Raw genomic sequence first — 17,265 nt, 5'->3', positions numbered from 1 at the left:
CGCTGGATCTCCGAGAGGCGGGGGAGGCACACGGCCTCCCGGTTCCCTCCTTCCCCGCCCCTCCCTTGCTGGCCACGGCCTCTGTGTTTTATGGGAAGTCCTCGTTGTAGACGGATGACCAGGCAGCATCCTCAGCCAGTCTTTTACCCCCTGGGTCTCCGGGACCCTCTTAGCCTCTTTCCTGTCCCCGGGGATGGCTCCTTGCTCTCAGTCCCTGATTAAGACCCTCTCGGGTTGGGAGGGGGTGGGCCAGTGCCAGAGGACAAGAGCCTGTGTGCGGGTTTCCTCCCTGTTGCCAAGGCCAGAGGTCCAGGTGGAGGGGGGCTGGGAGAGCGTCTGGTGACTGTCCCCAACCTGTCACTAAGCCTCCGTCCTGGCCCTGGCAGGTTTGTAACCCCAGATCAGAAGTACTCCATGGACAACGCTCCCCACACACCGACCCCGTTCAAGAACGCTCTGGAGAAGTACGGACCACTAAAGCCCCTGGTATGTGGCGTGGGCAGGTCTGGGCGTGTGGTCTCCTGGGTTCGTCCAGCCATTTGCAGTTCACAGAGCCCTCTCAGGTCTCATTGGGTTCTTCCAGCAGCCCTGGGAAGTTGCAGCTATCCTAATTTTACAATCGGGGAAACTGAGGCTGGGTTACTCATCAGTTCCTCAGACCTTTCCTGGTGAGGCTGAGTGTGGGATGGTGTGGGGAGGACACTGAACACATGAATTCATAAATAACTAAATACTTCCAGCACATTGTACGGGCTGGAAGGAAATGGGAAGGTGCTGGGACAGAGGGCTTGCTCAGATGTTAGGACTAATTTGCGGAAGAGGCAAATTATTCCTCGTCTAACCAAAGCCTTTTGCCTAACTGCTGGTTCTTTACAAAACCTGGGAAAGCTGCTCCTGGGTGGGCTGGAGGTGGCCAGTGAGGACCCACTGCCAGCTCCTCCTGCCCCTCCCAGTCATCACATGGCCATGCTTTTCCAATGACGAGACAGCTGGCACCTTGGGCTCTGAGGCAGGCAGTGTTTCAGTGGACGGTGAGAGGCTGGTTGGAGAGAAGCACTGGCCTGTGAACAGTCTGCAGCAGCCCCCTGGCTTCCTCTCCCCTCATGCGCAGGGTCCTCGTGAAGGCCTGGCCGTGGGGCCTGTGGTGGCCCGTCTTGTGTGCAGCTGATTGGAGTTAAACGGGCCCAGGCCAGGCACAGTGAGCTCTGCCCTCTTCTGTCCCAGGGGATTTGGCTCCTGTATCTGTGTGCTCTCCAGACGGGCTTGGGAGGGCCAATCTGCCAATCTGACCTGGGCAATAGGAGGACAGTGCAGGGGCTCCGGGTGACTTCTGAAGTGTCAGTGCACCCTCCCCTCCCTCTGCCTGGCGGCTCTCCTTTCTCTGGTCTCTGCTGCCTGAGGCTGGAGAGGTTGCCTGGAGCCCCCAGGCTTGAGAAAGGGGAGTGGAAACTAGCATCCGCATTCGTGTGGAACACAGGGGTCAGGGAGTTTGGGCTTTGAGTGTGTCCAGGTTCTGATTCCATAGCAGTGTGACCCTGGGCCAGGCTCGCTCTCTGAGCCTCCATTTCTACCCTGTGGGAGATGACAGCTGGGTGAGGGCTGCTGTGGTGACTCGGCTGGGGGCGTTCCTGGCCCACGGTGGCCCTCAGTACGTTGAGGTCAGTGTCTGCTTGTCCAGGGCAGGGCAGTGAATGGTGTGTGCGTGAGGCCAGTGCCCCAGCACTTGGACCTCTGCCCTGCCCTGCCCTGGACAGCCGGAGCGTGGCTCTGCCCCGGGCCCGACAGCCTGGGAGCCTCACGTGGCCCCTCTGCCCAGCCCCAGACCCCGCACCTGGAGGAGGACTTGAAGGAGGTGCTGCGCTCCGAGGCCGGCATCGAGCTCACCGTCGAGGACCAGGTGCGGCCGGAGAAGCAGAAGAGGACGGCTGGGGTGAGTCGGCGAGGCGGGCAGCGTGGCCGCAGCCGAGGGAGATGGAAGGTGGCTGGGAGCACGGCGGGACCATTGGTGAACGTGAGACGTCGGGAAGTGGAGCTGCCCCAGACCTCGCTCCCCAAACGGTTATCTCTGAGACTGGCCAAGGGGAGGCCTCCTCTTCCTCTTTGAGCTGTCGCTTAGCTGTTCAGCACCGTGTCCCTTGTGCAGTGGGTCCAGGCTGCGTGCAGTGGGTCCAGGCTGCGTGCAGTGGGTCCAGGCTGCGTGCAGTGGGTAGAGCAGTGCAGACCCGGGCGTGGTTGCTCCCTCTTGGAGTTCAGTGGGCAGACACACTGGTGACTTGGTACACACGGCAGAGAGGGACATAGAGGGAGTTTTCCAAGGGAAACCCTTCAGATGGAGCCGGCAGCGCCTGGGCCACAGCAGGGTCAGTTCAGGGGAGGCGGAGAGCTGGCAGCCACCCTGGTCAGGGACTCCTGGAAGCAGAGGCCAGGGCAGGCGTTCTCCCAGGCCAGCCTCTCCCCGGCTGCCCTTCCTGTGGTTTCCTGATAGCGGGGGGTCATTGTGGTCCTTTCCCCTGGAGGCTCCCCTCTGAGGAGAGGCAGGAAGATGGGAACCTGTCAGGGTGGCAGGTGGAGGTTATGGGAGCGAGTGGGGGAAGGTGGGCAGGCAGGCTGGGGGGACCCCCTGGCTGGGGCCACGGGGTATTGTAGGTAGAGAGAACTTCACCCCAGGCCTTCCTGGGCCTCTCCTCCGTGTTGCATGGTGGTTCTGAGCCAGGACTGCACCTGCTTGGGGCACACTGCGGGGTTGGGGTGCTGTTAGTCCCAGGGCCTCTCTCTGGTATTAGAGCCTCACCGCCCCCCCAACCCCGACCCCCGACTTGATGGGAGGTACAAGGGTGGGGCTGTGGCATCCCTGTCACAGGTGTTGGAGAGGGCCAACAGTGGGTTTATGTCTCCTTGCTACTGCCCGTGGATGGTGGTTTTAGTGGAACTTGGATGATTATTTTTTGGGGCCTGTTTGGGGTGGGGGTGGGACTGTTAGAGACGGGGAGTCTGTGCTGGGTTCATTCAGGGGTGAGGAGTGGGTGTCTGGGTGGCGGTTGGTGTTTGTGTCCTGGCTCCCATTGTAGCATCTGGCAGGAAAGTCTGCCCTGGGCGTGGAGTCTTCAGTGGGGCCACTGTTGTGTGTCCCCCCCCCGGGAGACCCAGCCCAGCCCTGACTGCCTCCTTCCCCCCCTCCCCCCCAGCTGCGGCGGAGCCCCATCAAGAAAGTCCGCAAGTCCCTGGCTCTTGACATCGTGGACGAGGACGGGAAGCTGATGATGTCCTCGCTGCCCAAGACTCTGTCCTTGGTGAGGGGCCGAGAGACGCTGTCCTCACTTGGGAGCCGGGAGGATGGCTCTCCCTGGAGGCCTCTGCCTCTGGGACCCTGAAGCGGTGGGCGGACCCTGCAGGTGGAGTGGTCTGGGGGTTCTTGGAAGTGACTTCTGTGTGCCACTCAGCAGAAAGTTTTATTATTTACAGGGGTTTGCTAGGATCCTTGTGAAAACCATGGGTCTGGGCCCCCAGCACCTTCCTGGGACCCTACTCATGGGGGTGACCCCGGAGAGTCAAGGACAGGCCTGAGGCACAGCCAGGTGGTGGGTGCTCAGCCTGCGCTGGGTGCTCTCCAGCTCCCAGGCTGACCTCGGGAAGGGGCTGCTGCCTACACACAGACGAGGTCCTCAGAAACTATGCCCCAGTGCTGATCTCTTGAAGCTGGGGATGGGGCGAGCTGCCTTACCCAGACACCAGTGGGAGGCAGTGAGGGGCGTGGGGATCACGATGGAACGGATCTCCAGAGCAGATCTTGCAGGTACCCACAGTCCTTGCAGAGAAACCTCTGTGTGGACTTGGTCCCCTCTAGCCAGACCTGCAACTGGCATCGTGTAGGGCACATAAAATAATTACCAGGAAGAAAAGCCGTTTGGTAAGTGGTTAAGAGCACAGGACCTGGAGCGGTGGACCCGGGTTGAGTTCCGGCCCAGCACTTGCTCTCTGAGATCTCTCAAGGCCCCGATCCTCAGGCCCTGCCTGTGACAAGAACCCTGAGCCCATCAGACTGAGGAGGGTCAAGGCCAAGCTGAGTGGGGAGATGGGACAGACCTGGGTGCTTGGTGCAGCTCCTCGTGGGTGCTGGTAGACTTGGCATCGCTCCGACTGGCCAGGGACCCGGGAGAGACCAGAGCACCCCCCTCTCCACCTGATGCTGGCGGGGAGGAGCCAGCTTCCTGGAAAAGGACCCAGCATTATTGAGCATGCCCTGGGTGCTGGGCTCCAAAACAGGCACTTTCCAAATAGCGCCTTAACCTTTACGTGGCCTCCCACCTGGGAGAGAAAACAGGCTCAGAGGCTGACGTCGCGCCTCAGGTCGCCACAGCCCGGAGGATGGGGCACTGGGGGATGTGACCGTGGGTATTTTTTGAACATGTGGCAAAATAGTGTCTTTCACTTGGTTTTGATTTCAGCCGGCACATGTGCCATCAGGCTCCTCCAGCCTTATTCTGCCAGGCATCAGAGGAGACAACAGCCTGCTCAACCAGGGCTTCCTGCAGGCTAAGCCTGAGAAGCTGGCGGCGGCCCAGAAGCCCAGAAGCCACCTGCCAGCACCAGCACCTGCTTCTGCCCCTGCTCCTGCTCCTGTGAGTGCTGTTCGCAAGTGTGGCACCACCCTGGGGGGCTTGCTCTGCTGCCCTCTCACCACAGGGCCTTTGCACAGGCTGTTGCTTCTGCCTGGATTCCTGATCAACTTAGGGTTCAACTCTCAGTCCCGATGCCACTCCCTCAGAGAGCCCTCATGCTGGCAACCCCCCGCCCCCTACACACACACATACACATACACAAGTCCCTTTTTCACAGCAGGGGTCTCACTTGTCTGTATTTAGTTGCTTAGCACCTGGCTGTCCTTGAGGACAGAGGCTGCCCTGGTTGCTCCCGTGTGTAAACATCTGCACGTGTGAATCCCTCCTCCCCACCTGCCTACCCCTCCCACCAGGCTCACTTCCACTAGGATTCCCTGGGAGTGCGCTGCCCCTGCCTGGATGGTAACCTTCTTGCCTCCTCCCAGATGACCAGTGCCTGGAAGATGGTGGCCTGCGGGGGGACCAGGGACCAGCTCTTCATGCAGGAGAAAGCCCGGCAGCTCCTGGGCCGCTTGAAGCCCAGCCACACGTCTCGGACCCTCATCTTGTCCTGAGGGGCTTGGCAGTCACGAGCCCACTCTCATGTTTACAGGGGGCTGTGGGTCAGGCTGGTCTGTGACTTTGAGAACCACACTCAGGTGACCACCTGCAGGGAGCCTTCTGCTGCCAGCCCCGCCCCAGATCCCTCAGGTGGAGACGCAGGGCCGCCACTGTCCTGTCTGCGTGCAGCTATGCCTGCAGCAGTATCTGGTGCTAACAGAACGAAGTCCTCTTCCCAGGGCCGCAGGGAGCCCCATGCTCTGGTTAGGCCTGGCCTCATCTCAGACCCCTGCTTAGGACCAGGCATAGCTTGTGTGTTTCTTCTCACCCTGTTGGTGTGTGTTCTTGAAAGAATAAAATTGCCTTTTCCCTTGCAATCATGGTGCTACTCTTTCACCACCTTGTGGTCGTTGGTGTGTTTGCAGCCGTAGGTAAAGTGGGCCATAGCTACTTCTTAAAGGCCTTGGAAGGTGCTTTTATCTGATTTTAGGCTCCCTCTTCAGCATCCTCGTTAAGCAGTTGTCTGACCTTTGAATACCTCCTGGGATGGGAGAAGTGACCCTTTCTCAGCAGCCAGCTCCATTGCTGGGATAAGTGGGATGAAAGATTCTGGAATCCAGAGGCATTGTGACTATGCCTCTGTCTGGATTGTTCCCCAGGACACCTGGCAACTCTCTCTGGCTCTCCTGGCAGCTGTGGATACAGCTCTGCCTTTGGATCACACAGCTGTGAACCTGCTTGGTCACCTCTAGTGTGTCTCTCCTGCTGTGAGCCTGGGAGTCCTCGGCTGTGAAATGGGGAGAATCATTAACCTTTCAGAGTTGTTGAAGGGATTGGTGAGAACATACTTGGGGCTCAGAAAATAAGGACCCTTTGGATGTTATCACAAAAGCTTTCTCGTTCCTTATACACAGTAAACCCTACAAAGGATTAGTGTCAATGCTTCCGCTGGGAGCTCTGAGTGGAAGTTATTAAGTGACCAAGTCAGGACTTGAACCCAGCCCTGGACTTGAAGGCCGCACTGGAATCATCTGTTTGGTAGTTTCCAGCCAGGGAAGCAGTGCAGTGCCGTAGAATAAGCTTCAGGTGTAGGGTCAGTTTCTAACGGCTTTCCATGAAAGTATAACATCCCAAGTGAACAACAGCTGGATGAATGCCCACAAAGTGGACACATGTTACCAGAACCCAGACCAAGAAATAGAATGTGACCAGCCCCCCAGAGGGCCCTTCTACACCCTGTCCAGGTTAGCCATGATCCCAACTTCCAACACCACAGATTGGTTTTGCCTGTTTGTGTTTTAAATTTTTATTGGTATGAAAAACATTGATTTGTTGTTTCTACTTATTGGTGCCTTCATTGGCTGATTCTTGTGTGTTCCCTGACCCAGGATTGAACCCATAACCTTGGTATGTGCTCTGACTGGGAATCGAACCCTCAGCCTTTTGGTGTATCGGCGATCCAACTGTAACAGCCACCTCTCAGAGCAAGGGTTGCTTCACATCTGAATATTGGCAATAAAAACTTGCCCCTTCGTGTTGTGGCCAGGACATCTAAAAATATTATCTGCAAGGTTACCTGGCCCCAGTGTAGCTCCCCTCTCCTCCCTCTGCCATGCCAGAGTCCCGCTGTCCTAGGACACGGCTTTTCTGCTAGGCTCCCTCTGCCAGGAACCCTGGGTAAACTTGGAAAGCTTGCCTGCCGCCCACGGCTGGTGGGGCTGCCTTCACCCAGTCCACTTGCCAGCTCTCCTTTGTCATTCAGTCTCTGGCACCCAGCCCAGCACTCGCTTGCTGTGGTCACTGTCCCTGTTAACAAGTGTTTCTATGATGGTCTCTGTAAGAGTGTGTCCACCGGCAGATGTTTTCTGGAGTCAGGCCCAGTAGAGGCTAGGAATGAGGACTGAGGAGGGAACAGGTGGCTGAGATCCAGCTCAGGGATGTGGAACAGACATTCCTCTCTTGTGGTCTCCCCTTTCCCCTCTGCCCCCATCTCCAGGCAGGAGTTTCTCCTGAGCCCCTGCATTTCCTTACTCTTCCTGAAACACCTCGAATCAGGCCTTGGGACAGTAGGCCAAGTGGGGAACCTGCCTCTAGGGGGCTCTGCCAAGACTGTGCGGGCTTCCCATATGTAGTGACAGCCTGGAGCATTGTGTTGAGGAGGATTCTGAGGATACTGGCTCAGGAAAGAGTGCTGTGATTGATTAGTTATGTCTGTTATGAGCACAGAATGGGTCGTAGTGATGTGTTTCACATATTCACTACTATCTCTGGCTTAAAAGTATTGGTTAGTATTGATCAGAATGGACATGTATTTTATTTGAGGTAAATGAATGTTTTTAAATAGGTGCTAAATCCTTTTACATTTATATGATTATTGATACAAAGAGCCTTTTCTTCATTAACTCTCCTCCTGACGTTACTGTTCCTTGTACAGGGGTTGGCAAAAGTAGGTTTACAGTTCATATGGTAAATCATACTCCCTCTGTCCCATAATAATAGTAGCAGTTGATGAATGTAATTTGTCCCATAATAATAGTAGCAAAAGAAAATAAATATAGAACGCAACATTTATTATCAAAGAACTAGATTAAAGTAAACAAATTAAAAATAGTACTCCTAATTTTTATTTTGAGTGTTCAGATAGTTTCTGGATTTCTCAATAATTTCATTACTGCATTTTAAACTTGTAGGTAGGATCCCTTGGCTGCGAAGCTTTGCTTTCCCTACATGCGTGAGCTTAAAATGATTGGAGCCATCGTTCTTCATTGCTTCCAGCATAACTTGTTGAAGTGACAGAAACGTATTATCCAGTATTTCGGGAGAAATATTATCAAAGGCTAATATGGTGCCTCTTCTGCTAAGAGGAATATGTCTAAGTTTTCCTCCATAATCTTTGCATTTACGTCCACAGTTTTGTTTTTTCAAAGAATCAACATTAGCATAAGATTCTCCTTGACAATTATTTTCGGAAATACGTTTCCAAATTCTTGATATGGCCATTCTGTTGCACTTAAATTGTTTTGCAGCTAATGTAATTGCACCTTTCTGCAACTTTTCCTTTTTCTTTTGATGCATCAAGAACTGGACAATCGCAACTCGATCTTTGCTTGAAAACTCTCTTTTTTTCATCTTACTTTTACAATGGGTTGATATTCAACTGAAATAAAACAATTGATTTCGATCAGCGGATGAAATTAGAAAAATAGTTATAATTCGTAATAATTAGATTAACCTAAAAATTGAAAGATGTGTCAAAACAAATGACAGATGTCATGAAACATTGATTTTGATTGAAGGCTTCGCAATTTTGTGCTACAACATAACTTACAGCTGTATTCGCCAATAATTCCTGTTTAAATATTCACTTGCTACTATTATTATGGGACAGAGGGAGTAATACAAGAATAAGTTCTGTCACGTCCTCACAACTGTAAGTCCGTATTTTAAGCCTAAGTTAAAAAACTTGACAAGACTCTTCCTCTTGTCATAGTACATCGGCAAAGTTTGTTTCTACGTGTTCTCATGTTTACGCCCCTCTGCTTGTGTCTCAGACCTCCCACGAGGGGGCATGCAGGAGAATGTTGTTTCTGCTAGAAGTTTACCTTGTATTTTGGTTTTGTTTGTCTGACAATGTCTTTATTCCTCCCTCATTCGTAAGAGATATTTGTGCTTCATATAGTTGTGTACTTTTTTCTTATTGAAGCCAAGTTCACTTTCTTCTAACTTCCACTCTGTGGCTGAGAATCCAAAATTCCACTGATACCTAACTTCCTTTGAAGGTAACCAAGCTATTTCTTTTCATACATCTGTTTTAAATAATTTTTCTTCACCTTTGGTTTTCCTACCGTGTCACTCTGATGTTGAACAGAGGATTTCTTTTTATTCTTCCTTTTTGTTTATTTGTTAGACCTCTTGAATCCTGTGGCTTTGTGTCTTCCATTAGTTTTGGAAAATACTCAGCTATTGTCTCTTCAAATATTCCTTCTTACCTTATTGTCTAATTTCCCCTGAAATAATAGATGTAACTTTCATTGACATTTCAGTGTCCAAAGAAAGTCTCTTGGCCACATCTAACTTCAAGGGTCCAGAAGTACAGTCCTGTCACGTGTGCCGAAGGAGGGGGATAAGAACTTGGTCGAGAGTCCTAAGAACGTCCCACGTCACCATCCCAAGTCACCAGTCGTCATTTCCCTTTCTCCCACAGTACAATGCACTCCCTCCTGAGGGAGGAGACCCGAGTGAGAGCTTAGCTTAGAGTGGGGGATAATGGCTTGGTCGCTGGGGACTTCTTGGGCTCTGGCAGGACCTCACTCTGGACTGGTGGGAACTCTAGTGTCTCCAACCACACTGTCTCCCGTGAGGAATGAGAGGCACACGGAATCATGCTCTCTGTAGCCCTACCCCAGGGCTGTCTCCTGCTATACTTGGTAAACTAACTTCCGCACCATTTATGTGACAGAGCCTCTTTTCTCCAGGCCTGTGGTCCAGTATTGGAGGCACGGTGACCCTCGCCCCCCCGGGAGTTAACAGGTGGTGCAGCATCTGCTCTGACATACCCCAGAGCCCAGCACGCTGCTTGTTGACGACAGGGATGATGCTTTTGGATGCCAGTCCCATACCCTTTCTCATGCTCATGACCAAGGCTGGCCAGGCTCAGTAATCCAGGCATTTGTAAGTCTGCGAATGGAGATAATGAAAGCACTTCATCTGTCCTTAAAATCCACATAGGAAGGAGCAGGGCATTAGCGGTTGTCTGTTTCTTTGCGGCTGAGCACCCATTAGTGCGACAGGCCCACATGCAGTCCATTAGGGAGAGGGGAAAGGCCCGGCTTGTTAATGCTTCTAATGGGCATCTCGAATGGACCTCAAGCCTGCAGCCTTCTCCCGGGTCTGCTCGAGCCTGGGACCTGACAGGTCGCTCGCCATGGCAACCAAGGGAGAGAGGGATGCAGACAAACCTGTCTGCACATACATGACCAATAATGCAAGCGAGGTCCGGTCCCCCTTCCGCTCACTCCCCTCCCACACCGATCATCCTGAGGGATGCTGCGACAGGTGGCGGTGCAGGCATGGACGGGAGAAGGTCACAGTGTTCAGAGACATGCTTTCCGGACATGACTGTCCTGGCCAGCCCAGCCAGCAGTTAGCATTAGGGAGGAGCCATAGGAGGATGAGAGTCACCATGAGTCTGAATCCTTCAAGCTTGGAGAGACCTCTCACATCAAGGCCAGTGCTGCTGCCCCTCCAGAGCAGCCCTAGAGCATGTCCTGTGACAGGGCGCCCCCTACCTCGCAGGAGGTCCACTGTTAGGTTCTTACACTGAACTGAGCCGGCCTGCCTCTCAGCATTCAGCAGGTACAGTCGCCTCTGTGCCCTCGGCCCTGGGAACATCTATCCCGGGCTCACCGAGCTCACGCAGCGTGCACATGGCGCGGGTGGGCTGTCCACTCCCTTTCTGGCTCCTTGTCTGTCCTTGCTTGTGCAGCAGGCAGTGTGGACAGCCTGGCCGCTCCGAGCACCTGAGTCTGACCCTGGGCGTCCCCACGCTGCCCTCCATGGGCCGCTGCTTCTTCAGGCTGCCCGGTCTCCGCCCGTTTGGGCCCCTGCTGGCCCCTTGATTGAGGACCGTATTTTGAAAACCTTCGGCGCTGTGCTGTGCAGCACTTCTCCAAATGGACCGGGGGACCTTGCTGAGGAACCAGACTGAGAGCCGTTTGGGTTGCTTGTCAGGTTTATGTGTCACGGCCCTGGTAGATGTGAAAAGGAATCGGAACGCATTCTGTCTTTGCCTGTTTTCTGCTCGGCTTACAGAGCCTAGAAAGGTTCTTTGGAAGTTTGGAAGAGCTTCTTTACTAAACTCTCTGACCCCTACCCTTTGGGAAATAGTTCAATGTCTGTTTCCAAGTTGGTTTCATGGTTTTCTATTTGTCTTGGTAATTTTGTTTTTCTAGAAAAGCATGCTGTTATGGAATGAATTGTGCCCCTCTCTCCCCCCCAAATTCATATGTCAAAGTCCTAACCGAAGTGTGACTGTATTTGGAGAGGCATTTAACGAATTAAGGTTAAATGAGGTCATAAGGGTGGGCCCTCATCCAGTAGGACAGGTGTCCTTGTAAGAAGAGGAAGAGAAGCCAGAACCGGTTTGGCTCAGTGGATAGAGCGTCAGCCTGCGGACTCAAGGGTCCTGGGTTCGATTCCGGTCAAGGGCATGTACCTTGGTTGTGGGCACATCCCCAGTGGGGGGCGTGCAGGAGGCGGCCGATCGGTGTTTCTTTCTCATCGATGTTTCTAACTTTCTATCCCTCTCCCTTCCTCTCTGTAGAAAATCAATAAAACATATTAAAAAAAAAAAGGAAGAGGAAGAGGCACAGAAATCTCTCTCTTTCCACGGGAGCACAGAGGAAAGGCCATGTGAGGCCACGGTGAGCAGGTGGCCATCTGAAAGCCACCTCAAATCAGCCCCGATAGCACCTTGATCTTGGGCTTCAGCCTTCAGATCTGTGAGAAGATGAGCTTCTGTTGTTTAAGACACCCAGTCTGTGGTATTTGTTATGGCAGCCAGAGCTGACTCATACACAAGCATTCTCCATTGAACACTCCAAATTAACCAGCAAACCATATGTGTTTAGTATTCTCTTTCATCTGAAAATTCCCTCTGCCTCTTTGGTTAAATTTTCTTTCCTTTCCTAATGTGTTTTTGTATTCGTCTCTCCTCCCCTGCCCTCCCCTTCTCTCTCCCCCTTTCTCTCTCTCTCTCTCTCTCTCTCTCTCTCTCTCCTCTTCCTCTCTTCCTGTCCCCTCCCTTTCTAGGGCTTTTCTTTTTCTTTATTGATTAAGGTATTACATATATGTCCTTATCTCCCCCCCCCCCACTCATGCCCTCACCCCCCTGGTGTCTGTGTCCATTGATTAATCATATGCATGCATACAAGTCCTTTGGTTGATTTCTCCCCCTTACCCCCGCCCTCCCCTACCTTCCTTCTGAGGTTTGGTCTGATGGATGCTTCTCTGTCTCTGGATCTGTTTTTCATCAGTTTATGTTGTTCATTATATTCCACAAATGAGTGAGATCATGTGATATTTATCTTTCTCTGACTGGCTTATTTCGCTTAGCATAATGCTCTCCAGTTCCATCCATGCTGTTGCAAATGGTAAGAATTCCTTCTTTTTTACAGCAGTGTAGTATTCCATCGTGTAGATGTACCACAGTTTTCTAATCCACCCATCTGCTGATGGGACTTAGGCTGTTTCTAAATCTTAGCTATGGTGAATTGTGCCGCTATGAACATAGGGGTGCATATATCCTTCTGATTGGTGTTTCTAGTTTCTTGGGATATATTCCTAGAAGTGGGATCACTGGGTCAAATGGGAGTTCCATTTTTAGTTTTTTGAGGAAACTCCAAACTGTTTTCCACAGTGACTGCACCTTTCTTGGGCTTTTTCAAGTCTAGATATCTTACAGCTATTTACAAGTAGCCAATTCTCAGATTTATCATTTCTACTGGTTTATATGTTTTCTTTTTCATTCATTTTTACTTTTACTTTTAATTCTCTCCCCAGGCTTATCTCGTCGCTTCTTTTCTAGCTTCTGGAGCGGGAGACGTTATTCACTCCCAGGCTTCCTTGTTAATGAAAACATTTAGAGCCGCAGGGAGAGCCTTGGCTCCGTTCCATGAATTTGCATGTGGAGTTCCAAGTGTCATCATGTTCTAGGTGGCCGATAATTGCAGTTCTTTCCCTTCTTTGACTTGAGATATTTAGGGATAAATTTCCCAGTGATTTAATTTTTCTGTTTATTATTTGGTTTTTAATTCCTGCTTTTATTGCACTGTGGTCAGATAATGTGGCCTGAAGAGGATTGCTTGCTGGTATCACTGAAGTTTTCCTTGTGGCCAAGAATGTCATCAACTTCAGCCATTTCCTCACAGATGTTTGAATTAAAGGTTGTTTCTGTTTGTATTAAACTAAGCATGTTTTTCCAAGCTGACATTCCTTGGAACCTGAGGCCTACAAATCACTCTGGGAAACACAGTCACTCTGGGTGGCTTCAACAACAGATATGGATTTCCTCCAAGTTATGGAAGCTGGGGTCCCTCCGTCACTCCTGGGCATCATCCCATGTACCAGGAAGTTGCCAGTTTGATTCCAGGTCAGAGCACATACTCGTGTGACTGGCTCGATCCCCAGTGTGGAGTGTGTAGGAGGCAGCCAACCAATGTTCCACTCTCATCGATGTTTCTCTCTCTCTCCCTCCATTCCTCTCTCTAAAAATCAATAAACTATTCTTTAAAATAAAATCTGTCCTATCTAATAAAAGAGAAACATGGTAATTAGCCATACCTCTGCTACCCTTCCCATGGGCTAATCAGGGCAATATGCAAATTAACTGCCAGCCAAGATGGCGGCCAGCAGCCAGGCAGCTTGAAGCGAACATGAGGCTTGCTTGCTTCAGTGACAGAGAACTCCAACATTCCCTGCCTGCCGCTGCCGGCCTCTGAGCTTGCAGTTTGAAACATTGTTACAAATATAGAAGCTAAACAAACTCCAGAAACCTGCTTTCAGCCAGCCGGGATCTCAGAGCTGGAGTTGAAACAGTGTTTCGATTATAGAACCCAAACAAGCCAGGTACCTGCTTTCAGCAGCCGAGGCCTAAGAGCTGGAGCCAAGCCTCAGAGCTAAAGCTGGCCCAGAATAAAAAAAAAAAGAAAAAAAGGAGCGGTTGGGAGCTTCAGTCACCCCCAGCCCCTCACCCAGACTGGCCAGGCACCCCAGTGGGGACCCCCACCCTGATCCAGGACACCCTTCAGGGCAAACCAGCCGGCCCCCACCCGTGCACCAGGCCTCTATCCTATATAGTAAATGGGTAATATGCCTCCCAGCACCGGGATCAGCGGAGCTGCGAGGCCTCCCGGCACTGGGATCAGCATGACAGGGGGCAGCACCCAAACCCCCTGATTGCCCTGCGGCTCTGTTCGTGACAGGGGAAGGCGCCCCAACCCCCTGATCGGCCCTGCTCTGTGCCTGATAGGGGGGAGCTCCCCAACCCCCTGATTGCCCTGTGGCTCTGTGTGTGACAGGGTGCGGCGCCCCCAACCCCCCCCCCCCCGTGGGCCCTGCTCTGTGTGTGACGGGGTAGAGCCATAACCTCCCCATCGGCCCTGCCCTGAGTGTGACAGGGTGTGGCGCCCCAACCCCCTGATCGGCCCTGCTCTGTGCGTGATGGGGGAGCTCCCCAACCCCCTGATGGGCCCTGCTCTGTGCGTGACGGGGGAGCTCCCCAACCCCCTGATCGAACCTGCTCTGTGCGTGACAGGGGGCAGTGCCCCAACCTCCTGATTGGCCCTGCTCTGTGCGTGACAGGGGGTGGTGCCACAACCTCCCCATCGACCCTGCCTTGAGTGTGATGGGGTGGTGCCCCAATCCCCCAATCGGCCCTACCCTGAGTGTGACTGAGGGTGGCATCACAACCTCCTGATCCGCCCTGCTCTGTGCATGACAGGGGGTGGTGCCCCAACTCCCCAATCAGCCCTGCTCTGAGCCTGACCAGGGGCTGCACCTAGGGATTGGGCCTGCCCTCTGCCACCCGGGAGCAGGCCTAAGCCAGCAGGTCATTATCTCCCGAGGAGTCCCAGACTGCGAGAGGGCACAAGCCGGGCTGAGGGACCCCCCCCCCCCACCCCCCCGAGTGCACAAATTTTTGTGCACCGGGCCTCTAGTTTATATATAAAAGGCTAATATGCAAATTGTCCCCTTGGGAGTTCGACTGGGAGACTGGGAGTTCCATTGCTCGCTGATGTGTGCTGACCACCAGGGGGCGGCGTGGAATGAAGGAAGGGCCTGGCTGGCAGCTGGCAGCTGAGGAAGGGAGGCCCCAGCCAGCAGCCAGAAGGCCCCGATCGGCCCTGATTGCCGGCCAGGCCTAGGGACCCTACCTGTGCACTAATTTCGTGCACCAGGCCTCTAGTATTAAAATAAAAAGCTATTTGGTGTTTATCTGATATTCAAATTTAACTGTGCATCCTGTACTTTTACTTGCTCTATCTGGCAACCTGCGGTGGCTTTATTCTAGGGGTCGCTGAGAACAGCTGGCTATCAGGTTTTGATCTGGGTTTTCATGGAGCCTCTGGTGAGAGCTCATACCCAATCATAATAATGTGGAAACTTGTTTTTCATTTTCTTTTGTTTTGGAGAGTCTGTACCTTGGGAACCTCATGTGGAAGGGCGGTTGGCAGGGAAAGATTTAATATTTCTGTGTCCTCCAGCAAGCTATCATCAAATAATCAAATACCAGGAAAATCGCACTTTGAGATCTAATAACTTGGATTTTGGTTTTGGATCCAATCACAGAGAAGCCACTGGTGGAGCAGGTTGGAATGGAGTTGCCTCAGGACAGCATCAGTGAGATCAGGGACCCCAGCACAGTGAGGGGAGCAGCCTGGAGTCCTGGACCCCCAGAGGGTGTGCCTGTGGCTGAGGGTGGGTGCTCTCTTGAGTGGGCAACAGGGTCTTTGGAATGAATGTTCGGGGGCTATGGCAGACTGTAGCCGTCTCTGCAGCAGCAGGAGGAATCGGGGTGGCCCAGACTCAAGGGAGGCCAGTTTGGGCTAAGCACCACTCTCACCTGGACAGCCCTCCCCAAATGCTAATGTGGTTTGTACCCCCCGCCCCCGGCTTGGATCACCTCTGGGTGGGGGGTGTATGTGCACGTATGCACCTGTGAAATCCAAATACAATGAACATTCACCCTAAGCAGAGTTGGATGAAGTGGCTGTTCTATGTTTACAACTTTTCCTGCCTTCAGTGGAAATGGGAGCTTAAAAGCTACAATGAGTTCAAAGATGAAGAAATAGGGAAATTGATAGTGTTTATCCCCAGGGAAGTGACCTAGGAAATGGATACTTGCTAAGAGACTCACCCCTGTATTACCTGAGGTTCCAGCAGGAAGCAGAATCCCACCCAGTTGGATTCGTAAAAAGAATAGCACAGAAAAGTAGGTGGGCAAGGGTCCCAACCACAGTGTCAGTCTCCCAAGAAGTAGCAACAGTGGGAAGCCTGGGGGTGGGCCGGGGAAGGGGATTGTGCTGTTGGAAGCCTGGGGGGGGGGCATATTGGGGTCCATTGAAAACACGACACAGGACTGAAGCTGTGGAGGGGCTGAGGTGCTGCCTGAAATGAGACCCAAAGAAGGAAGGCAGTGGAAAAGAAATAGCCCCGTTTCTCTCTCTCCTCCAGCCTCCAGTCCCCAGAAGACAGCCAGCAAGGGTGTCTGGTGGTGCAATCCACGGGGGCCAACCTTCCAGGACACAGAGCAGGGCAGGAGAACGGGTGGGGTGGGGGCTGGGGATAAAGAAGCGTGGACACACCTTCTGATGGAGCAGATGGGGATGCTGAGGCCCAGGGAGGGGGAGGACGGGCCTCCGGTCACTTAGCAATTGAAGGGCAGAGTGGGGACGTGCGACCTTATTCTCCTATTAGAGCTCGTTGCCCCAAACGGTGCTGCTTTATTTCCTTAACACGCGGCTGTATTTTCTCATTTTCAAACCTTATTATACAAAGAAATCAGAAAATGCAAAAATGTCTGGAGAAGAAAATAACATTGGCGTCTCCTTCCAGATTGCCTCTCCATGCATGGACACACACACACCTAATAAAGGGGGAGTGGGCTGGATAGGGTGGAGGAGTGAGGTCCTGGGAGTCCTTGGTGGGGCCTGCACTCGGCCAGTGAGCAGCCGGCTTCCTTGGAAGAAAGGCACACCCAAAAGAAGAGAAAAATGCAAAATAAATACAACCCCAAAAGTGGTCAGTGCTTGGGTCAGCCTCTGTTTCCCCAGCTGCTCCTTGGAGGAGTGGTTACAGGGTTTAATCAGAAACACGGGAACAGCAGCGCTCTGTGAGTTCCCGCAGGCGGTCCTCGCACCCTCGGCCTCAGCATTCTCATCTGCACCGGGCTGACCCAGCGCGCCTGTTTTCTGGCCGAGGATGCGTGAGTGTTAACCTGTTCCTTCGCAGGGACTCGGGGCTGGTGATGTTTGGGTCCTTAGAGTCGCCAGGGCTGATTGTAAACGTATTGGACAGCAGATACGTGCAGGAGTCAACCCACAATGGG

At 52.7% G+C, this 17,265-nt stretch overlaps 1 protein-coding gene across 1 annotated transcript in view; it reads left to right on the top strand.

Moving 5' to 3' along the window:
• Positions 1-5,535, top strand: part of MYBL2 (MYB proto-oncogene like 2) — a 30,353-nt gene extending 24,818 nt beyond the window's left edge. Inside the window, exons 10-14 of the mRNA XM_081097743.1 lie at positions 387-486; positions 1,817-1,930; positions 3,186-3,290; positions 4,446-4,619; positions 5,045-5,535. Coding sequence (XP_080953869.1) covers positions 387-486; positions 1,817-1,930; positions 3,186-3,290; positions 4,446-4,619; positions 5,045-5,173 — 622 coding nt within the window. The 3' untranslated portion in view covers positions 5,174-5,535. The remainder of the gene's footprint in view (positions 1-386; positions 487-1,816; positions 1,931-3,185; positions 3,291-4,445; positions 4,620-5,044) is intronic.
• Positions 5,536-17,265: the final 11,730 nt, after the last annotated feature.

This window comes from Myotis nattereri, assembly GCF_964212035.1.
Source record: "Myotis nattereri genome assembly, chromosome: 8".
NCBI lineage: Eukaryota > Metazoa > Chordata > Mammalia > Chiroptera > Vespertilionidae > Myotis > Myotis nattereri.
Note: the sequence above shows the minus strand (reverse complement) of the source record. Positions and strands in the feature narration are given on the sequence as shown.